Below are 23,587 nucleotides of genomic sequence, written 5' to 3'. Positions count from 1 at the left end.
ACTAAAGGGAAGGGGCTAGATCTATCACACTGGGACTTTAGGCTCTTTCTTTTTATCCCACTGCACTGTCCCAAAATGTTTTGTAAAAGTACTGATACTACAAATTACAAAGTTACAATGGCCAACTGCTCTACACACTCAGAAGAGTGATATGGTCTCTCGGTCCCTTCAACCAATCAGAGGACAGCGATAGCATGTGGTACACCCAAGATCGCTCTGTTGTTGCTGGGGTTTGATTTGATGTAAGATTTGAAAAATTTACTCTGATGCTAGAGGTAGCTGTGGTTTGTTGGTGATTGAATGATTACTTCCAGAGTTTCCAGCCAACAGATGGATCAGAAACTCAAACCCTGGAAGGAACAGCGTGTTGATCATTGATATACAATCACACAGCCCATTTGCAAAGATAAAAGATTAGAAGAATTGAAGTTGACCATTTATGACTTTTGTTGCAATAGAAGGGAAACACAAATGAATACATCATCAAAACACAGGGATGAAACATTGTCACGGTGACGAGATACTCATCTCAGGGGATGAATGACAAAGTGATCCTTTTGATTACAACCAATCAAGATTAAAGATGTATTAAAACATATCCCGTTTAATATACTGTCACAGAACCAGCTGCAATAAGTTAATATTGACCTAGTATATCATAAATCGGTTCGAATTTAACACTATCAAATACAGTCAGCTGACGCTGACCAAAAATAACACAGGATGGTGGTTTTTGTAATCCAAAGCAATCAGACAGCTAGTTTCAAAAAGCGATGCAGTTTCCTCAGCAGGTATAAATAAGTAATCTTGAAGCAACACGTCCCAATGTTAAGAGTATGTTTAAAGCAAGAGCAGTCTCAATGAAATAAATGTCATGGTTTTAAAACCCCATGCATTCAGACCCCTTAACCATCTGGAAACTAATTAAATAAAGAAAAACTACCACAGAATTATAAAAGATAAACAAAACATATGGCAAATGAAGAAGTGAGAGATGGCATTGAAGTGTAAAAGGTATCAAATTTATAGGTCAACATAATCTTTTGAGTTCCAATCAAGCAATATCTAGCATGTATCTTATTTTTAACTCGTCCCCGTACACGCGCATTTTCAACCAAACTGTCTTTTTGGGCAAATTTTGTAACCCTTACTGAACACATTCATAGTATTCGTTGACCTCTGCAAGGTAAGCATAGCAATTTAATGATTTCAATGAGGTTAATTCTATATAATGTAAGTTTGAAATAGTTTTAGCTAGATAAACCTCTGTCAATATTGTTATACTATAATTAGAATGGGGTTTATTCTGTTATCTAACTATTTGTAGACCTACTGTAAAATAATAAACGCACATCAAGGATAAAGATTCAATTTTAACCATAATGATACTAATGTTGATATACACGTAATAATTATGACTCCCTGATTACTTTCCATTCAGCCCACACTGTATATCCGCCCCACTCTTTTAAATTAGACGATTGGCTCGATCACAGGAAATATATAATGAGGCCTTTGTTTAAAGCGGCCGGCTAAGAGGGAATGTCAAACCCTCAGACAGAATCCATGCATTTCTAAGAACCTGGGCATGACCGGGGAACATCAGTCTCTGTGGTCAGGACTATATGCCTCTGTGGTAAAGTATAATCAGTTGTAGAAAATACATGCTTTGGTTCCCAACTGCAATCTTTTGTGTGAAATCGACTTTGGGAAATGACTTGTTGACGAGTATAGCTGGCTGCTTATAAAATCTCTATAAAATAGTGCAATTTATGAGTATATATACACTAAAGCAAAAGACTGTTGTATAAACGATGTTAAGAGCTGCAGGCTAGCATGCAGACATTTATTCTGGTCCCAATGATTGGGCTTGTAGTTAGTACTAGTAATCAGTACTAGTTAGTACTATCACAATAAAATCTGCCTCATGTCATTACGTTTGTATTGTAAATACATGAAGATGTAATTAACGATATCCTTGTTCAGAAAAATATAATTGGCTCACGTAATAGGAAGAATGTTAAACAATAAGACATTAGAAGGTCTAACGCTGAATATAAAATATTAATGTTGGCCATTCACTGAGGCTGTACTTTCTGAGTAAAGTGAGGAAAATACTAGTTGATGTTACGTTATGCAGCTATTTAAGGAAAATCACTGAATTAAATGGATAGAATTGAATGTTTATGGCAGAAAAGTCCTTTGTATTTAACATTGGGTATGAATGAATAGAGGAGCAAAACAAACCTTCAGAAAACCAAGTAGCTTTTTCCATTTCCTATCGCTAAGTATGTTTCAGTTATGTCAATACATTTGAATCACTATATTGATATTGCTCTTTTCAAAATGGCATTAAGAGCAGCATAGTCATACTTTATTACAAATATAATTCACCTTTATATACATATGTTATCTCATTAGGCTTTGTCAATAGTAATTCTTCAAGTTAGGAGAAAAAACAAACATACATGACACATACAGGCATAATAATGAAAGTCCTTCTTAGAATATGCATAATATCCGACCAAAACCTTTTTAAGTTTCTTCTCATTTACATACAGTGATTCAACCAGATATACCTCATGCTTCAAACCAAGTTTGGTCACCTTATAGATATCTAATCAGTTAATGTTGATTGTATTGTCTGTAAGAACAATTTACTAATCTTCTTATGGAGAATGCCTATCCTATCCAGGCCTATATGATACCAGGGAACTGACGGTTATTAGACCAGGGTACTGGAGGTAATGATACCAGAGAACTGTAGGTAATGAGACCAGGGAACTGAAGGTAATGAGACCAGGGAACTGAAGGTAATGAGACCAGGGAACTGAAGGTTATGATACAAGGGAACTAAAGGTTATGATACCAGGGAATTGAATGTAATGATACCAGGAACGGACATCTGCAGGTAGGCATCAATAATAACACTGATTTTTGTATGATCACTTTACTAAATCTACACAATCCTTTCCATCTGAATGGAAAATATCGACAAAATGATTAAATGGTTGAATTGTTTGAGACAAGACAACACACCAGATGAGAAGGAGCAGGTTGAATTACATAAAAAAAAATATATGTTATCCAGTAAAATTGATATTAATTTGCAAAGAAGCCCCGTAATTTTCCCCGACATTCCCAGTAGACGCCTTACAATGGGGAGGTGGTCAATTTTTAAAGACCAACTGAAGAAGGTGTTGAAGTGTCCAAGGTATCTAGATAAATGCAGCGATAGCTTTTTCTGCTAACGAAGAGCTCCTGGAGGATCCAGGCATCGCTAGCAGACGACAGAACAAATGGTCAGATTCAGTGGACTTCCTGTTGCCTTGACCACCATCAGTCCAGGGTCGAGTCACCGATGATGGAGGCATGTGTGTTGTAGAGACAGAGCTCTTCTTCGAATCAATAACGTTTAAATCCTGGCAGGTTGGGTTGAACAAAAAAAAGCTTAACTCCAGAAAGCAAAAGTTGTAGATGGTTGATGGATTGATCAAATCAACCAGGTCGAATAGACAGGGACATCACCAAATGATCCTGGGTTGGGAGGTCGAGGCATTTCCAGCCGATTCAGGAGCGGCAGATCCAAGCATTACTCATCCGTCCTTCAACGTCAGACCCAGTCATTACCAAGCAGTCTTGGCGGTGCACATCCAGGCATCGCCGGCCGATCCTGGATTGGTCGATCCAGGTGTCACCAGCTAAACAGCGAGTTCTGTCCAAGGGTCATGAAATAGATCTGACTGCTGCCTCCCGATTGAACTGATGCGAAGAAGACCTGGAGACACAGAGGAGGAACTGGGTTACATGCTCATAGTGTCAGAAGAGTTTAAGAAATATCCACTTCACCCATAGTGTATTGCAATTCAATTTCTTGCCGATCTCTCTCCAAAACTCTCCAAGATGGTCACTGCCCCTCAACTTTGTTTCCTATTTATAATGGATTGAATTTATGTAGCGCTTTTCTAGACATTCAAAGATGCTTTTACAGGGAAGGGGGAACCTCACTAACCACCACCAGTGTGTAGCACCCACTTGGGTGATGCGCGGCAGCCAATCTGCGCAAGAACGCTGAACACACACCAGCATGAGCTGGAGAGTGAGGGAATTAATGAGTCAGCCAATTATACAGGAGGATGATTAGGGGGCCAGATTGAATGAGCCTGGTTGGGCCAGGACACCGGGAAACCCCTACTCTTTGCGATAAGTGCCCTGGGATCTTTTATGACCTCAGTGAGTCAGGACTAGGGCCCGACCGATATTGATTTTTGAGTGCCGATGCCGATGCCGATTATTTTCAGAGAAAAATTCCGATTACGATTTAATCGGCCGATAAAAAAAAAAAGCAAAAAAAAAAAGCATATAAAACGTAGTTTTGATACCTTAAATATACTTTAAACTCTTTTGACGAATATGTGAATTGAATGCAGAACCTTTGTGTGTTTTAGAATACATTTACAGTCAAAAATTAGTGTAATTTCAAATGTAAAATAAATAACTAACTCCCAATGTGCTGCGCTCGTGAGCAGTGACTAACACGTGCGTGCTGAGCAGTATGGTCTCACCGTTAGAGTCTACAGTATAAAAAATTAACATGGCCTGGGACCTAAAGAAAAACAGGCACAACATGCTCAAACAACGCGTCTTGTGTACATTGGTGAGGTGAGCGCGCAGCTGCCTGAGCGAGCGTGCTTTCATGTTGTACGGTAAAAAAAAAAAAATATATATAAAAAAATAATAAAAAAAATCGGTTGTAATCGGTGTCTTTTTGGCAGATGTCAATTATTTTCAAAAAGGCTATAATCGGCCGATTAAATCGGCAGGCCGATGAATCGGTCGGGCCCTAGTCAGGACCTCGGTTTTACGTCTCCTCCGAAGGATGTACATTTCAAAAGATTCCCTATTATAGTCTTGTCCACCCATTGTCTCCAGAGTGTATGTTTGGTAACTTTGCTGGTAGTATCTTCCCATGATCACTCTCTAAAATTTAGATTTTGCTGTCCGAAGTGTCCTGAGACCCAAATAAATTATTCTCCATCACCATGTGAACCAAATTGCAAACTGCATTACTTTTTGCTTTGCAACGGAATGCATACCTTATCGTTCCTCTCACAGAGGAACTTAAGTTTCTGGGCCTTCTTGTGCATGAAGACCCCTTCCAAGTCCCCTGTGTTGGCGGACCTTAGCTCAATGGCCTTCTCCCCCCAGCCCATCACCTGGTTGGACTGCAGGTAGGCTGTAGAGAGAGAGAGAGTGAGAGAGAGAGAGGAACAAAGGGAGAGAGTGGGAGTAAGATGACTATTTTATGGAGGTGGTATAAATGCAAATCATTTTAAAAGTGGAATTTGAAGGGACAAGAACAATGTCTTTACACTTTAAGGATCAAATGTCACAGCTTTGTTTGGTGAGCTGAGGTGTTATTCAGTGCATGAACGTGAGGCCCGTTGTGTGGAGGTGGAGGAGCAGAAGAACACAGCTGAAAACACAGGGAGGAGGCAGTGGCCTAGCTGCACAAACTCCACTCTCCTAACACAGTTGGGCTTGGCCATTTACAGAACGCTCACACACTCAGACATCCCCGGTGAAACCACCTGCCAAAATGGATGGCCGCCATTGTTGATAAACTGCAGGAAGCCCAGTGTGCTACCTGGGAGCAGGGCTAGTAATAATAATAATAATAATACATTTAATTTAGAGGCGCCTTTCAAGACACCCAAGGTCACCTTACAGAGCATATAGTCATCATACATTTTTTAAAAAGCAAGACATTGTGGAAAAAATAAATAAATAAATAAATAAATAAACATAAGCAATAAGAAATAAAAAAAAAAAAAAAAAAAAAAAACAGTGATCAGTTAGACGTTGTGTGCGAGTTTGAACAAGTGAGTTTTGAGTTGTGACTTGAAGGTTGAAATGGTGTCTGACTGTTTTATGTGTGGGGGGAGGGAGTTCCAGAGCCTGGGTGCTGAACAGCTGAATGACCGGGCACCCATTGAAGTGAGTCGTGATGTGGGGATACATAGTAGTCCAGCAGAGGTTGAGCGGAGGGAGCGGGAGGGAGTGTATTCTTGGAGGAGGTCGCAGAGATAACTGGGGGCTAGGTTGTGGAGAGCTTTGTAGGTGAGGAGTAGGGTTTTGTATTGGATGCGGTAGTGTACTGGGAGCCAGTGAAGTTGAATGAGGACAGGGGTGATGTGGTCAGATGATTTGGTGCGGGTGATGATCCGGGCGGCTGAGTTCTGAATGATCTGCAGTCTGTTGACAAGTTTGGTGGGGAGTCCGGTGAGGAGGGCGTTGCAGTAGTCTATGCGTGATGTGACAAATGAGTGAACTAGGATTTCAGCACTGGATTGGGTCAGTGATGGGCGGAGTCTGGCGATGTTGCGGAGGTGGAAGAATGCAGTCCGGGTGATGTTGTGAATATGGGGTGCGAATGAGAGGGTGTTGTCCAGGATGACGCCGAGGCTCTTGACTTTGGAGGAGAAGGGTACTGGGAATCCATCGATAATTATGAGTGGAGCTGGGGTGTGTTGTGATTTAGTGAGGGTGGATTTGGATCCGATGAGCAGGGCCTCGGTCTTGTTTCCATTGAGTTTCTGCTCAACCAGCTCCGGATCTCTTCCAGGCACGTGATGAGGGAGGTGGGGGGGATGGCAGCGGTGGGTTTGGTGGAGATGTAGACCTGTGTGTCGTCAGCGTAGCAATGAAAATGGACCCCATGGTGACGGAGGAGTGTGCCCAGCGGGAGGAGGTAAGTTGTGAAGAGGAGTGGACCCAAGACTGACCCCTGGGGGACGCCCAGTGAGACACCTGAACACCCAGACTTGTGGTTGCTTAGTTGAACAAATTGTTGACGGCCGGTGAGGTAGGATGTAAACCAGGAGAGTGCAGCACCAGTGATCCCAATACCAGCTAGGCGGTCCAGGAGCAGAGGGTGGGAGATGGTGTCGAATGCTGCGCTGAGATCGAGGAGGATGAGAATGGTGAGTAATCCAGAGTCGGCTGCAAGGAGGAGGTCGTTGGTGATTTTGACTAGGGCTGTTTCAGTGCTGTGTTTTGGACGGAAGCCAAATTGGAACGGTTCGTGGAGATTGTTAGTGTCGAGGTGGGACTGTAGTTGTGCGGCAACCACCCTTTCAAGTGTTTTGGAGATGAAAGGGAGATTGGAGATGGGCCGGTAATGGTTAAGGTCAGTTGGGTCAGCACCAGGTTTTTTTAGGATGGGAGTGATGGCAGCCAGCTTGAGAGTGGGGGGTACAGTACCAGTAGTGAGGGAGGAGTTAATTATGTTGGTGATCATGGGGGAGATGGACGGAAGACATGCTTTGACAAGGGAGGTGGGAAGAGGATCGAGCTGACAGGTGGTGGTTTTGGCTTTGCGGATGAGTTCTGAAACGGTCTGTCACGGTCTAGTGCTCCCTAGCAGCACCAGTTTAAACAAACGCAAACGTCATCACAGAAAGGGAAGCTTCATACATTCGCAATCGTAATAAAAAAACCTTCTCCAATCAACGTCACGCATTTTCACGATGACGTTCGGATCTGTCTGATGTTCGGTCAAATTGTGTCTCTGGAGCCCAGAGCTACGGGTCAGCCCGCAGAATGGGGGGGGGGGGGGGGGGCTGGTCTTACCAACGGACGCAGGCATCTCTCCCCACTGCAGCACCATGTCCTTGGTGATGCGGCCGTAGGTGTCGATGAAGACGCCCTCGTCCTCGTAGCACACCAGCACCTCCGTACCGGCGCTGTTGGGCAGGATGATGATGGCGTGGGGACAGATGGAGCCCTGGATCTGAACAAAACCCACACACACACAAACACGTTACTTGCTGCCAGGACATGGTCAGGCTAGGACATCCGACTGACGTGAAGGTACAGGTTACAACCTGCTAGCAGACTCCATTTGCTTCCTGTTAGCGGACTCCATTGGCTTAAAGATCCCATATCTTGCTTTTTTAGGGTTACTAATTGCATTTGGGGGTATTACTAGCATCGGGTATCATGCTTGTATGTTAAAAGTACCCCTTGTTATTCTAACAATGTTAATTTCTGTGAAAACAATTTCAGCGTCATTCTGTTTTGTATCATGCGGCTTTAAGGCCCCTGTCCCGAGTAGCTCCGTATGCTGTGATTGGAAAAGCACGCCCACTCTGTTGCGATTGGTCGAACGCTTTGCGCTTGTGCAAATTCAACCCCCTCAAGAAGTTGTAAACATTGCGGGTAGCCGGGAGGCGTGTCTTCACCACTTCAGCACCGCCCACTGAACAGTCTGACGTCAGACTGTTACGGAAGTAATGTTTGAGCACAAACAAGGTGTTTCACGCACTTATTCAGGGGCATTCTCGTTGGGGACGAATGCTCCCCCTGGCTCGGACGTCAGGGGGAGCAGTCTTAACAGTCTTAAGCAAAGGGAAACGTCAAAAAAGCATGATATCACCCCTTTAATTGGTCGCTATGGCTATGGCTATAACATTTATCAGACCACTCACATCTGAGATTCTTCCATGGTGGGCAGAGGGGGAAAAATGGATCATAATACAAATTCCCTGGATGGATTGACTTGTGGATGGGCATGTTTTCTCTCTTTTATAGGGAGTAAAGAGTTAAATATTGCAAGTACAAGGTAACCCTAGAACGTGGTTCTCAGGTTTGCACCTGCGCGTGAATAGAAATGTAAAGTTTAAAAGACAGCGATCACTGTGTCATTTGATGAACTACCTAAACCACAATGTCTTGGGTAAGAGATATTATCTGAACCGGTGCACAGGGAAGTGGAGGATCATTGCACGCACGGCAAAATAACACACATATACACACGCAAGCGCCGAGAAGCACATTACTTCAGAACACTTTGCTATCACATCATGCCTTGTGCACGTGAGTACAGCTTCAGTGTGCGTCCGTCTGTCTGTCTGTCTGTCTGTCTGTCTGTCTGTCTGTGTGTGTGTGTGTCTGTGTGTGCTAGCTTGCGTGCATGCTTGTGTGTGTGTGCTCTAACTCTTCCTGCTGAATCTCTCATACTTTACCGGAGTGTGAGCCACCACGATCCGGAGCATCAGCACGGGCATCCACAGACGCAGCGCAATTTTAATCCGTTGCCGTGGTATCAACATGGTCGCTCTAGGGGTCCCAGTATGTGAGTGTGTGTTTTGGTGAGTGTATATGGTCGTGGTGAAGAGATGGTCTGTACGCAAGTGAAAGCACAAGTTCCAGAGAAGAGAATGCTATATACATATATATAAATAAATATATATATATATATATATATATATGTATCTAGATATATATAGCGAGAGAGACAAAGAGAGAGAGCAACAGAGAGAGGGAGAAAGATTTCAGTAAGAGAGTTGAGGAAAAAATTCAACGTGGCTATTACAAATAAATAAAGTGAAAAGTATTCCAGAGATGGACTGGTGAGCAGGTATGAGTGTGTGTGTTAAAGCCTTAAGTAAGTGCGCTGAGAGTGTGTGCATGAAAAGACGCGCAATGGAAGTGAAGGAGGGAGAGATGAAGAGGGAAGAAGAAGAGGGCTGAGAGGAGGGCTGAGAGCAGCAGTGATGCAAGGCACCGTGTTGAATTAGGCGCAGAGCCCGCCCTTAATATACCGGGAGGAAACCAAAACACACTCGAGTACCGGCCACACACAGACACACACACACGCATACGCACGCACACACACGAGAGAGTATCACTGGTGAAATAAGGAGGGCAGGAAGAATGTATTTATAGACTTTCTTTTCACATTCCCCTCTCCCTTGCTCTCTCACTCTCGTCTCTCCTGCTCATCATCCCTCCCCCACCCCCCCCACCCCCCCAGCACATGTTCAGTGACAGCAGGGAGGGGGGGTGGCAGAACCCTAACTGTTGTGCTCTGAAAGGTAGCTCCCCCTTGCATTGTCATGTTTCAGTAAGAGCAGACAGTGTAACCTAAAAGGTATTCACCTCTTTAATTAGTTGAATTGAAGTTTGACTGGTACTGTTCTTGGCAATGAACCTGCTATGCTAAGGTTTGTTTCATTGGCATGTCTGAGGCAGAGCACATCCAATGGTGCACATGATGGAAGGGCTCTCACTGAACACATGCTGTCTGTTTAACGCCGGGCTGGGAACGGAAACAGGATAGAATATGTGCATTTGAGAAGTGAGTCATCCCCGGCAGCTGGGAGCGTCTGCTGCCCACGTATTGAACACAGGAGCAGGCGAGAGACATAGATAGGTAGAGAGAAAAGAGAGAGAGAGAGAGAGACAGAGAGAGAGAGAGAGAGAGAGAGAAGGAGACAGAGAGAGAGAGAGAGAGAGAGAGAGAGAGAGAGAGAGAGAGAGAGAGAGAGAGAGAGAGAGAGAGAGAGAGAGAGAGAGAGAGGGAGAGAGAGAGAGAGAGAGAGAGGGAGCGAGACCGACAGATGGAGGCAGAGTAAAGGAATGAATCCCAAACTAAAGTCGGCAAGACTGTACACGAGTGACAGCGGGGGTGGTAGAGAAAAGGCAGAGAGACAGACAGACAGAGAGACCGACAGAGAAAGAGAGAGAGCAAGGTGTTTGACGAGGAGTCACACACACACAGGCCCCCCTCCTACTCAGTAGGAGGGGGCCCTGTGTGTGTGTGTGGGGGGGGGTTTGTAGGGGGGTAACAATGATGAAAGAACAGAGAGAGGAAAGGAGGGTGGTGATTGATGCCTGGTGTGCAGGGTGGGTGCAGAGGAGACCAGGGAAATCAAACTGCGTGTGAGCGTGATAGCTACGGTGTTGTGGGACGTGGGGGATAGCCGCCCCTCTGATGCAGAGTGGATATCAAAGCGTTTAGACATACACCTGGCACTGGGCTACAGCCAGACGCAGAGCTGTTAGGACAGGAAGCACCCGGCCCACTGTTACCGTGTATGAGTCACGGCTTTCTGGGTGAGGAAGGGGACATTAGAAGTGTTCATGAGTCATATCAGGTACCTGTTCCCATTTGGATTTAGTTCAAAAGTGTAGATTTGACTTTGTTGGTAAATCCTAATAAACGCCTCACCTTAGTATGGATGCATGTCAGTACACGCTGGAAGGCTTAACATCCCAACCCCTTGTGTTATAACGTCAGCCTTGGTTCCTCCTCTGCTTTCCTGAATAAATTCACTGCACGACCCTAGTCGTGCAAACTAGTCATGTTACTAACCATCAACAAATGTCTGAGGCAATCACCAATGCATTGTGGGTAACTTGCAAATACATCCCATAATGGGGGCTTGAAGACCCAGGACATCACTGGATATCACTTTCTTTCTCCTCCAGGCAAACCCGGTTCAAATGCTTAAAACTATCAGCCCACAGGCTGGTTTATTGAAAGTGGTTCACACATGTAAAACGTAGGCCCTCGAAGAGTAAGTGGGTAGGTAGTAGAAAGGAAAATTTGCATTTATACAGAACTTTTCTAACCAGTACGTTACAACATTTCCTAACATTCACCCATTCATGCACACATTAGATTAGATTAGATTCACTTTATTGTCATTGCACAGTAACAGGTTACGATGCAACGAAATGTAGGCGGGTTGTAATTTGCATTCCGGCGTTGTCAGCCATGCAGGGTGACAGCCAGCTCCTAAAAGGAGCCGGGATCGAACTAGCAACTTTCCGGTTACCAGCCAGCCCGCTCTACCTCCTGAGCCATATACCGCCAAACATATGCAGCCAAAAGGTAGAGAATGATTCTGTTGAAACGGACGAGAGGAGCCATTCAAACAGGTTACTATCTCCTTACTCGTATGAATACGTGCCGGTCTAATGACCGCTACCAGGGCGTAGAGGGCAAGGAACCTCCACACAGACCGGACCTGAGTTGGGGGTCAAACCCCGGTTTTCCATGTACTGCCATATACTATAAGGACCCCATGAGTCTACTACTCCGCTGCTGATCGCTGAGCCCTTCAGAGGGGGGGGGGAGACAGCAGGGCCATCATCCCTGGCCGGCTCCCCTCTTTGAAGGTATCTACCACACGTTGACCACAGCCACCCTGGCCATAGACCTCTCACACTGCTGCCATCTGGGAGACGTTACCGAAGCACACAGGCTCATGCTACCAGTATTTTACCCCCAGGCAACCAGGCCTCTCACCCAACACCAACCTTGTTGAACATAGTGATCACATGAACACTTATGTACATTAAATGTACATGACCTCAAACTATTTATGGATAAATTCATCAGCATATTCCACTTTAGATCTATATATATTCCTCATTGTATTGCATAACAATATTGGACGGTTGTTTAGTTTGTCTACATATTTACATTCCCTGGATCTGTTGCTAGTGTTCCTATGTTTTATTTATTTTACATTATTTTTAATATTATTTATTATGTATGTGTCATTATTTTGCACTTCTTGCCGTATCTTTTCAATCTTTCATGCCTCCTGTTTGCCTGCCAGGTCGAAATTAACCTCAATGTACAGAAGGACAATAAAACACTTTGACCTTTGGCCTTTGATTCACCGTTGTGTACCGACTGAGGTTTGGGCAGAATGGACAGAGATATGGACAGACAGACAGAGGGACGGACGGACAGACGGGACGGCGGGTCTTACGTGAGTGGGCAGGTAGAGGTCGTACGGCGTTCCAGAGTCCACGTCGATGGCGTGGAAGCCCGACAGTGATCCGTAGATGACCTTTAACCTCTGACCCTCCTCCACCGTCAGGTCAACGGACAGGGGTCTCTGGGGCAGCGGGCAGAAGGACTGGACACACACACACACACGCACGCACGCACGCACGCACGCACGCACGCACGCACGCACGCACGCACGCACGCACGCACGCACGCACGCACGCACGCACGCACGCACGCACACACACACACACACACACACACATACAAACAAACAAACACATGCAAAAACACACACACACACACACACACACACACACACACACACACACACACAGAAACACACAAACAAACAAACAAACAGACACAGACAAACACGCAAGAACACACGCACACACATTGAAAAAATAATCAAATTGGAAGTGGATAAGCACACCAGTAAATAGAAAACTAGTTAGACAAACAACATATTGGTGTGACTTCAGAGGGGATCGTCTGTCTGCCATCTAACAGGTGTGTCCCTCAGCAGCAGAACTAACTTTTCGGAGGACAAAAGCTAGGACAGCAAGAAGGAAAGTAGCTCAGGCCACAGAGGAGTCTGAAGAAATGGGGCACAGCTAGGATGATGGCTGTGTGTGTGTGTGTGTGTGTGTGTGTGTGTGTGTGTGTGTGTGTGTGTGTGTGTGTGTGTGTGTGTGTGTGTGTGTGTGTGTGTGCGTGTGTGTGTGTACGTGTGTGTATGCGTGTCTTTGTGAGGGATTGAATGAGACAGAAAGCAAGAGAGTGACGGACAGAGAGAGAGAGAGAGAGAGAGAGAGAGAGAGAGAGAGAGAGAGAGAGAGGGTGACCCTATTAGAACGTTTCTCCCTACGGTTTGTCCTAGATCAAGATGACATAGAAGATGACCGTAAGAGTGATGGCCTGAATACGGCAGAAGCTTTGATTTGAAACGCAGAATCGCAAACGTTCCTTTGGGTGCCATGACCCATGAGCAGAGAGCTGGACTGACCTTGAAGGCCATGAACTTGTGGTAGGGTTTAGGAGCCCAGGCGTAGACCTCCACCGCGCTCTTCAACGCAATCACCAAGAACTTGATCTTCTCGTACCGCACTGCAGACAAATTCAAACGCATATTTATTATAAACACACTCATATTGGTTATGTACATTCCCAGTTTGCTAACAAATGAATCTCTGTTGATAACAGAACTATGAGGACGTCATGGCGGGACTATAAACTGCCGTCATGTAGCAGTTAATCAAAGCCTTGGTCAGGATACACTCTTAAAGGGGTAGTTCGGAATTTTGGACATAGGGCCTGATTCCCAAGTTAGCCTTGGTGTTCTTTACCATTGGAGACACATTTCATTCAGTCCTTCTAGTTGCAGAGTTCGCTCGTGCTAGGCTAGCGCACGGCAAAGGGCATAGCTAGCCTGCTAATAAAACAGTCTTACCCACTCCACAGTACACCCGAGGTAAATCAATTTTAACGCCAGACTATAGATGTAAATGTCTGTGTTGATAGAATAATCGTATAAATAAAACTCGCATCGCATGAATCACCGCATTTTGAGGGACTAATTTCTCAGCAGCAGCGGAATTTAACCTAGGTATCAGTCCGCCGCTGCCGTAGCTTACTAACAGGAATATAACACTGCTGAGACACAGCTAGTCCCTCAAAATGCAATGCAATGCAAGGTTGGTTTTACTTCTAACATTATTCTATCAACACAGACATTTACATTGACCGTCTGGCGTTATAGTTGATTTGCCTCGGGTGTACTGTGGAATGGGTAAGACTGTTTTATTAGCAGGCTATTATTGCCCGTTGCCGTGCGCTAGCCTAACATGAGCAAACTCTGCAACTAGAAGGACTGAATGAAATGTGTTGAAAACTGACTCCAATGATAAAGAACACCAAGGCTAACTTGGGAATCAGGCCCTATGTTCAAAATTCCGAAATACCCCTTTAAGTGTTCTCTAGACTATGGGGACATTATTTACAAGCCTACTTCCTTCTCCACACTTCACTGTCCAGACTCTGTGTACCGCAGTTCTCTGCCCCTCATATCAAACTCATTGTACCACTCACATGTCTGTGTACTTCCATAAGCCTAGAGACATTGGCATTGGTCGATCTTTTATAAGAAAGCCAAACTTGGCAAGCTCTCTTCATGACTGCAGTTTCCTATCACTCACCAGCAGCTCTTGTGATTTTAACTCCACCTGATGGCTTCTCTATGGTAGCCAGGATTTGCTTGGAACTCTCTCTTCGCTTCTATTTTTCGCCGTGGTCAGGCCATAATATCACCATAGCTCAATGATTTTGTCTCCCTGGGAGAGTTCCCAGCTTTGATTAAAAAAGAAGAGTGCAACTGCTTTTCCAAAGTAAATTTTTGTATCTGTTAACTGTTTTTCTGTATTTATCATGCTCTATTTTCCTCAATTGTTCCTTATGTGTTTCAACATACTCTATATTATATTCTTGTAACCTTGTACTGGTGGCCTCTCTCGGCTCGGTTAAAAGATATTTTAATCTAAAGGGACTTCCTGGTTGAAGACAGGTCCAATGAAATAACATAAAAACATCTGCATGAGTAAAAGTGAATAAACCAGAATACAACGATTTATAGAGAAAGATTCCCTGGGTGGCTTCTTGATTGATGGATGGGCGAGTTTTAATTCTTTAGAACTGTTCCAGCTCAGATAATCTTTCTTATGGAGTTAATGTCTGCAGCAGGAAAGCAGCATAGTGACGATTTAAGGTTAGTTAATGTTTGTAATCCTGGCCTTGGTAGAGCACTAGGAATGGCCTTGTGCGTTGAGGTCCGCTGTATAAATAGACCTGCCCGGTCAGTCTAACGCCGTGGGAACAGAACAGAGTGTATGGAGCAGGCAGGGCCAGCAGGGTGTCCTCACCGACTTTGTAGTGCACACATCCCTCCAGGTCGCCCACCGACGTCCAGCCCTGCCTCTTCTCCACCTCGGGGTCGTTGTGCAGGATCTTGTTCCTCAGCCACGACAGGTAGTAAAGCCGCAGCTTGTTCTTCTTCCCTGCACACACACACGCGCGCACACACACGCACACAGGCACACACACACAACAACATGAGTTGTTTAGGGTGTTTCTGTCGATTTGTATAATAAAGTTCAAACAAGAAAAACATTGTACAAATTAATTGCGATAGAGACATAGAAACAGTCATATATATATATATATATATATACAGCGAGAGAGTGGGAGAGACAGACAGAGAAAAATAAAAATCCTCGTTTCCAACCCGGGTTTGGAGGTGCGACCTCCCGGGGCCGGGCCCGTGCGGGGGACCCACCTGATATGGTGATGAGGACGTTGAGGCCCTCCAGCACGTCCATCTGCTGGAAGCGCCGGCGGCTGATGAGGGAGTAGACCTTGCCCTGGCCACTGCGGTCCAGAAGCCACAGGCCACTCTCGGTCCCCACCAGGAGGTTCACCCCTACACAGCGACAGCACAGCGACAGCAGCCGTCAGTCATCGTCCTCAGGTACAGACACTGGACAGCCACAACTAGGATGCATCAGAGTGCTCTGTGATACATCAGCTACTATTTAAGCGTCATTCGTCAGAAGTGCCGCAGCCATCCGTCAGCGTTGAGTGAGAGAAATGAGAATGAGCTGATAGGAAAGGAGATTGAGCTCATTGACCGTTGATTGCCTCTGCCTCTGTGTGAACCGTTAAAAGTTTTTAGACCGCTCCCACTTCATCTCTGACCAATCAGGGTATATCTTGCCAAATTTTGCTCTCTTCTGCTCTTTCCATTCTATCACGTTCTAACTGAGCACCCTAAGATTCATGTTCAATCATTTCCCTCCTGATCTATCCATTCCAAACGGAGCCACAATGAGGATTATAGAGGTTCGCTAGCAATAACTGGATGGTTCTCATTGACTGCCCTGGCTTGGAAGTACAAGTCCTTGAGTCAGACACATGACCCCTGAAGAATAGTGACCCCTGAATGCTCCTGGTGAGCTGGGGGATTCGCCCACGGCCTGGGTCTTCTGCTGCTGTATGCGTGTGTGTGTGTGAACTATTATACGTCTACAACCGCTTACAAAAGCAACCATTTGCCGTTCCGTCAACCAACGCTGAAAATGCTCTAATAAGAGCTACGTTTCCTTAAAAGAGTATATATTGTCTACAAGGGCCGACCAGGACCGTACACAGAAACTCATTCTATATTTTTTTGAGCAATATCAAAGTAGTACCAGCTACAAAAACGTTTCTTTATGCCTTGAGTGAGTGGATCAACCATGATGAAAGCATACTGAATAACAATGACTAGATTTAATCCGACACCAATCCATTCATCATTAAAATCCACATGTTAACTGGGCACGCCTACATGTGCGACTCAGGAACTACAACCCGGCGGTGAAAGAGATCTACAAACCCCAGAGGCCGGCGCAGAGGACCTCGGTGTTGAACTTCTTCTTGTACTTGCGGATCTCGGGCGTGTCACTCTGTGGGCGGATGTTGGTGGGGTTCACGTTCACCACAGAGCCCTTCCTGTGGTTTTGCCTTCTGATGGGCTCAGGCCTGCTGCTTGCTGCACGGGGGGGGGGGGGATACGTTTAGAGAGAAAATAAAATAACAATAATTTCATGCATAGCTCAACAACTCCAACACACAAGCGTTGAGACTGTCGAGACTTATATGTAGCTACTGTCAGATAAAAGATGACGTTAGCACTTTGCACTTTCTTCGGCTGTTCAAATTACCTTTACATAATTTGTTCATTTGTGTATACCAACATCAGTTTTATTACATCTGTATAACCGACATAAGTATTCAGAAATAATCGTTTTTGCCAGAGAAGTGAGGTTGCCAACAGTGAAGCAATGGAGAACAGTAGTCTTAAACACAGCCTACAACCGCTCTGAGACTGCTTTCCTTCCTTCGTTAGACAATTTCTCTGTTGTTCACACTTAGGAGTTCTTCCATAGCTGGCAACTGGCATTTCCTTGTCTCTTTCACAAATTTGCTCTTATTATGAGTGAATTTGTGGTTGTGTGAGTTTGTGTGTGTGTCTGTGTATGTGTGTTTCTGTGTGTGCGTGTGTGTGCATTTGTGTATATGACTGTTTCTGTGTGTGTATGTGTTTGTGTTTGTATGGTATATGTGTGTGTGTGTGTGGGTGTTTGTGTGTGTATGAGTGTGCATGCGAGTGTTTATACATGTTTGTGTATGTATCTGTGCATGCCTGTGTATGTGTGCATGTGTGTGTGTGTGTGTGTATGTGTGCATGCCTGTGTGTGTGTGTGTGTGTGTGTGTGTGTGTGTGTGTGTGTGTGTGTGTCTGTGTGTGTGTGTGTGTGTGTGTGTGCATGCCTGTGTGTGTGTGTGTGTGTGTGTGTGTGTGTGTGTGTGTGTGTGTGTGTGTGTGCGTGTGTGCGTGCGTGCGTGCGTGCGTGCGTGCGTGCGTGCGTGCGTGCGTGCGTGCGTGCGTGCGTGTGTGTGTGCACTCACTGGGGCTGCAGGGCGGGGCTAACTGCAGCAGCCTGGGGTCGATGAAAGGCGAGAGGGGAGAGGAGGGGCTCTTAGCCGTGGGGCTGCCGGGGGCCTGTGACAGACACCAGGACCAATCAATGGCAGGCAGTGGAACATAAAGTACTCAGATACCAAGCGGGGCTGCCTCACATACTGTACATAGCTTTAGTCACCTTAGATAAGTCAACATATTTCACAAAAATAAATGTGGCATTTGCATTTCTATGACATTTATATTCATTGCATCTGATAATAATAATAATCTGTGAAGGTGCCTCTGCCTGTGACACACAGGATATAACCAATCGTCACCAATAATGTGTTTGATTGTCGGTTGGAGGTGTTGTCTAGTGGGAGATTGGTAGATGAATAATACAAAAGCTTGCCTCCATCATAAAACAACATTTGTTTCGACAGACGGATGGATGAGTTCCTATGAAAATGTAGATTATATTTGGTCCGCCTGTCTTTCCTTCTCTCTGTCTGTCTGTCTGTCTGTCTGTCTGTCTATTTATATGTATGTCGTTCTATCCCTCTCTCTGTCTTCTATCCATCTGTCTAGCCCTCTGTGTGTCAGACTATCCCTCTCTCTGTCTACCCATCCATAAGTTTGTCTATCCCTCTGTCTGTTTTCTTTCTGTCTGTCTCTCTATCCCTCTATCTGTTTATCTATCCATCTATCCCTTCGTCTGTCTGTCTATCCCTCTCTCTCGCTATCCCCTTGGCTCTCTGTCTGCCTATCCTTCTGTGGATCCGTCTGTCTATCTCTCTCTCTCTCTCCCTCTCTCAGTCCAGGTGTCTCTCTCTCTCTCTCTCTCTCTCTCTCTCTCTGTCTCTCTCTCTCTCTCTCTCTCTCTCTCTCTCTCTGTCTCTCTCTCTCTCTCCCTCTCTCTCTCTCCTTCTCTCCGTCCAGGTGTCTCTCTCCCCGGTGTCTCTCTCCCCCGGTGTGTCCCTCTCCCCCGGTGTGTCTCTCCCCCCCTGCGTGTCTCCCTCTCTCTCCCCCTGTGTCTCTCTCCCCCCTGCGTGTCTCCCTGGGGGCCCTACGTACGGGCTCTGGGTGCTGGGGGGGGCGTACGGCGGTGGGGGACTGGGAGTAGGCCAGGTCCCTCTGCTGCTGCTGCTGGGCGCGGGGGTCCGGCCCCCCGGGGCCCGACGGGGGCTGGGTCTTCTGCAGCAGGTCCGGCAGCATGTACGCGTCATCTGGGCCCCGCACGACGTTCTACAACACACGCACGCACGCACACACACACACACACACACACACACACACAGGTTGTCAGAGTGTACCACGGCCCCATAACCAATAAAATAATAATCGGTACGTCGTGTGCTTTGTAGCATGTATTTGTTGGAGCTTTTGCTCTGAGTTGTGTTTGCATGCACTCTTCTTCTCTTTTAGACAACTGGCTTCTTTCGTTTTGCAAATGAATCAAAACCCCATGCTGCCAGCTGCATGGTCACAGCAGCACCTAGTGGTGTGACATGGAAGGACAGCAATGCTAACACACTGTGTGTGTGCAGCGTGTGTGTGTATATGCTTACGTACTGTATATTTCTGCATATGTGTGTGTTTATTTGTGAGAGAGGCAGACGCTTTTTTGTGTGTGTCAATGTGTGTGTGTATTTATGTGAGATGCAGCCTCTACCTTGTGTGTTTTTTAGTGTGCATGTGTTACTGTGTGTGTGTATGCGTGTGTGTGTGTAAAGTGCCTGACGTGCACGCTACCTGGTTGAGGTTGTGGTGAGGTTGTAGTACAATGCCGTCGGGAATCCCTCGGAAATGTCGGCCTTGCCCGTTGGACAGGGCAGACCTGGCAATAAAAGAAAACACAGATCTTCAAAAATGCCTCACCTGTAGGGCGTGTTTCAGAACCCCTCCCCGTGTGAGACTGAGATCGGGTAACTGTCATGAAATAAACCACGATGGGCCTGTGGATGTTAAGTGTAACTAGAGTAACTTTTTGCCATTTTGGGTGACGGTTTAGCTCAGGAGGTAGAGCAGGTTGACTCGTAACCGGTAGGTTGCTAGTTTGATCCCTGGCTCGTCCTAGCTAGAGTGTCGAGGTAGCCCTGAGCAACGCACCTCACCCTGACCGCTCCTGACGAGTTGGCTGTCGCCTTGCTCGGTTGATTCCACCATCGGTGTGTTCATGCGTAAATTAACTGATGCTCAAGCGGTGTCGCAAGCAGTGTTACCAAACTTGCCTCGATGAGTTTGAAGTTGAACTCAATGAACTGTTAAGACGTGTAAGTGTTGATGAAACCCCACAGGAAGTGGAGGAATGACCTATTAACCAGCGTTCCTCACCTGGTGCTCTCCTCTTCGTCACTGCTGCCCAGCTCGTCGCTTGACGAAGAGTATTCTGCCACCTTGTTGTGCCGCCCAGCAGAGGGTCGTATACCCTGTGTGTGTAAGATTGTGTTTGTTTTGGAGAAAGAAAAATGAAAAAAAATGTCATCAATATTCCCATTACAAGAGACGGTCACAGCCATTCAAACCGCTTCTCAATCTAACTAATTATTATATCATTAAAGGTAAAAAACTGTGTGGGATGCTGATTCATAAATGTGTATACAAAAGGTATACCTGTTATACAATGAGCCTGTGAGAGCAACATTAAATGTTGTCATTGGCTGGTGAACGGACGACCAGTGTGACCTGCTGTGATTGGAGCGGCCTAAGCCTGCAGTACCTGAGCTGGTCCACCGGGGGAGCCGTCCTGCGGTCTCCTCTGCTGCTGCAGACGCTGCTGCAGGAGGGGGCTCTCCAGGTTAAAGTAACCTTGACACACAGACACACAGACCCACAGACACACACACAAACACACACACACACACACACACACACACACACACACACACACACACACACACACACACACACACACACACACACACACACGCACATGCACCCACACAAACACATGCACCCGCACACACACATGTACCCACACACACAGACCAAAACCAAAGAGGCACAAACACAAATCAATTCTCCATGAATTTAATGTGTGGTACATTATGCATTGTCTTGGCACAGTAAATAAAGGGCCCATGCCCCAAGCTATAGGGATGCTAGCCTTTCTTTTAAAGAAACACAACTACACGTGAACTCTCTACTTGAAGCGCCCCTCAGGAAAGATCTCAGCTGCCGGCTTTAAGGACACCAGGTTGATATTAGATAAAAGCACCAGGTGAAATACAACTGTGACTTCATGTCACACCTTTTCATTTCCCGCCCTGCAACTCTTTATACTTGCCTTCTAGGAAATCAAAAAGTGCATTTAACAGTTTGGAAGACAAGCGGGAAAAGTTCCTTGAGGCCCCACAAGTCTGATGTGATGGAGATTGGGAAGTGCGTATCCGTGTTTGTGTGTGTGTGTGTGCGTGCGTTTCTGTGTGTGTGTGTGCGTTTTTGTGTTTGTTTGCGTGCGTGTGCGTTTGGCCTTGTGTGTGTGTGTATGTGTGCGTGCATAAGTATGACTCTGTCTGTTTGTGTTTGTTTGTGTGTGTGTGTTTGCGTGCGTGTGTTTGCGTGCAAGTGCGTTTGTGTTTGCAGGCGCTCACAGCAGGAAGCCCCAGAAGCCATTCCACTCCCTGCTTGACCCCGAGAGAGGCACTTTGAGACACTGAACCCATCTTACACGCCTCCTCCGCCCCCTCTCTCTAGCGCTCTGTCTCTCTCTATCTCTCTCTATCTCTCCCTCTCTCTGTCACTACACTTTACAACTGCTGCTTCCTGGTGACCACACACGGAGCGGACGGGAGTGGGAGATAAAGAGTGAGAGGGAGGGAGAGGGAGAGAGAGAGGGAGAGGAGGGAGAGGAGGGAGAGGAGGGAGAGGAGAGGAGAGGAGAGAGAGGGAGAGGAGGGAGAGGGAGAGGAAAGAGAGTGAGAGGGAGAGGAGGGAGAGGGAGAGGAAAGAGAGTGAGAGGGAGAGAGGAGGGAGAGGGAGAGGAGGGATAGGAGGGAGAAGGAGAGGAGGGAGAGGGGGGAGAGGAATAGGAGGGAGTGGAGGGAGAGGAGGGGGAGGGAGAGAGAGGAGGGAGAAGGATAGGAGGGAATCTAAGACAAGAGCTTTGAATAGTTGTTCTACTCTTTTCTCTCGCTGACTTTTGGAGTGTGCATGAGTGTGTGCATGCTGGTGGGCGTTTGTGTGGGTCTGTTTTGGTTTACAGGACCACTTCAGACCGTGCAATAGGGCTGTGTTTGTATGAGAGAGAGAGAGAGAGAGAGAGAGAGAGAGAGAGAGAGAGAGAGAGAGAGAGAGTGAGAGAGAGAGAGAGAGAGAGAGAGAGAGAGAGAGTGAGAGAGAGAGAGAGAGAGAGAGAGAGAGAGAGAGAGAGAGAGAGAGAGAGAGAGAGAGAGAGAGAGAGAGAGAGAGAGTGAGAGAGAGAGAGAGAGAGAGAGAGAGAGTGTGTTTGTTTGCTGAAAACTAAGAAAGCAAAGTAAGCTATGAGCTAAGTGAGAGTTTATGATGTGTGGGGTGATGACGAGGGCAACTTTGGTGGGCTAACATAAACACACAGACACACATGCACGCATATGCACACGCACACACAAACACACACACACAGAAACACGCACGTGTCCGCCCACACATACAATGCAGACCACAAAGAAACTGTTTTGCAAACTTTCCATCCCAGATCGTTAAGTCACAAGATAGGAGTCACAACTCATTCAAAAGGTCAAATCCTCAGATTAGATACAAGCATGTTTAGTAATGACGACATAGGAGACAAGCAGTTCACAAACAAACACACAACCTTCTATTGACCCTGACTACTGAGAGTTAGGACATGTTTGGCTTTCTAGTTTACACTAGCTGTCACTTTCACTCTCCCTCAGTCTGAAACATAGACTCTAAAATAGAGCCAGGATTTCGCCCCATTTCACAGCAGTGAAGCAAAAAATCGATGTTCAATTCTCCTTACAGCCACAAGTGGTCTTTTGAGGGGTAACACAGAATATAATACGAATGCAATACGAATACAAATTCCCTGGACCAAGTTACTCCCAAATATACTAGATAAGACCGTAAAGGAGTTGTGTAGTTAAATGGTGGTCGCAATTGTAGTTTGTCTGTGTGTGTGTCTGTCCATGACTTTGGGTGTGTGAGTGCATGTGTGGGTGTGAGTTTGAGTGTGTGAGTGTGTGTGTGTGTGTGCATGTTTGAGTGTGGGTGTGGGTGTTTGTGTGCATGCCTTTGTGTTTGTGTGTGTGTGTTTGTGTGCATGCCTTTGTGTGCGTGTGTGTCTGCGTGTGTGTGCGTGCGTGCGTGCGTGCGTTTGTATGTATGTATGTATGTATGTATGTATGTATGTATGTATGTATGTATGTATGTGTGTGTGTGCGTGTGCGTGTGCGTGTGTGTGTGTGTGTGTGTGTGTGTGTGTGTGTGTGTGTGTGTGTTTTTGTGTGTGTGTCCTCACCTGGATGGTTGCTGGAGCCCCCCGGCGATACCGTCCA

At 46.0% G+C, this 23,587-nt stretch overlaps 1 protein-coding gene across 3 annotated transcripts in view; it reads right to left on the bottom strand.

The window, feature by feature from the left end:
* Window positions 1-423: 423 nt before the first annotated feature.
* The window catches only part of si:zfos-2326c3.2 (misshapen-like kinase 1), a 65,132-nt gene continuing 41,968 nt past the window's right edge, over window positions 424-23,587 (bottom strand). For all 3 annotated transcript variants that reach the window (XM_030369315.1, XM_030369316.1, XM_030369317.1), the window contains 14 exons: window positions 23,551-23,587; window positions 20,809-20,897; window positions 20,424-20,518; window positions 19,842-19,926; window positions 19,164-19,334; window positions 18,095-18,188; window positions 17,019-17,174; window positions 15,921-16,064; window positions 15,508-15,642; window positions 13,599-13,699; window positions 12,570-12,719; window positions 7,633-7,792; window positions 5,097-5,236; window positions 424-3,778 (listed from right to left, as the gene is read on the bottom strand). The exon at window positions 23,551-23,587 is cut by the window's right edge and continues 31 nt beyond it. In XM_030369315.1, coding sequence (XP_030225175.1) covers window positions 3,695-3,778; window positions 5,097-5,236; window positions 7,633-7,792; window positions 12,570-12,719; window positions 13,599-13,699; window positions 15,508-15,642; window positions 15,921-16,064; window positions 17,019-17,174; window positions 18,095-18,188; window positions 19,164-19,334; window positions 19,842-19,926; window positions 20,424-20,518; window positions 20,809-20,897; window positions 23,551-23,587 — 1,641 coding nt within the window. In that variant the 3' untranslated portion in view covers window positions 424-3,694. The remainder of the gene's footprint in view (window positions 3,779-5,096; window positions 5,237-7,632; window positions 7,793-12,569; window positions 12,720-13,598; window positions 13,700-15,507; window positions 15,643-15,920; window positions 16,065-17,018; window positions 17,175-18,094; window positions 18,189-19,163; window positions 19,335-19,841; window positions 19,927-20,423; window positions 20,519-20,808; window positions 20,898-23,550) is intronic.

This window comes from Gadus morhua, chromosome 10 (assembly GCF_902167405.1).
Source record: "Gadus morhua chromosome 10, gadMor3.0, whole genome shotgun sequence".
NCBI classification, from domain to species: domain Eukaryota; kingdom Metazoa; phylum Chordata; class Actinopteri; order Gadiformes; family Gadidae; genus Gadus; species Gadus morhua.
Note: the sequence above shows the minus strand (reverse complement) of the source record. Positions and strands in the feature narration are given on the sequence as shown.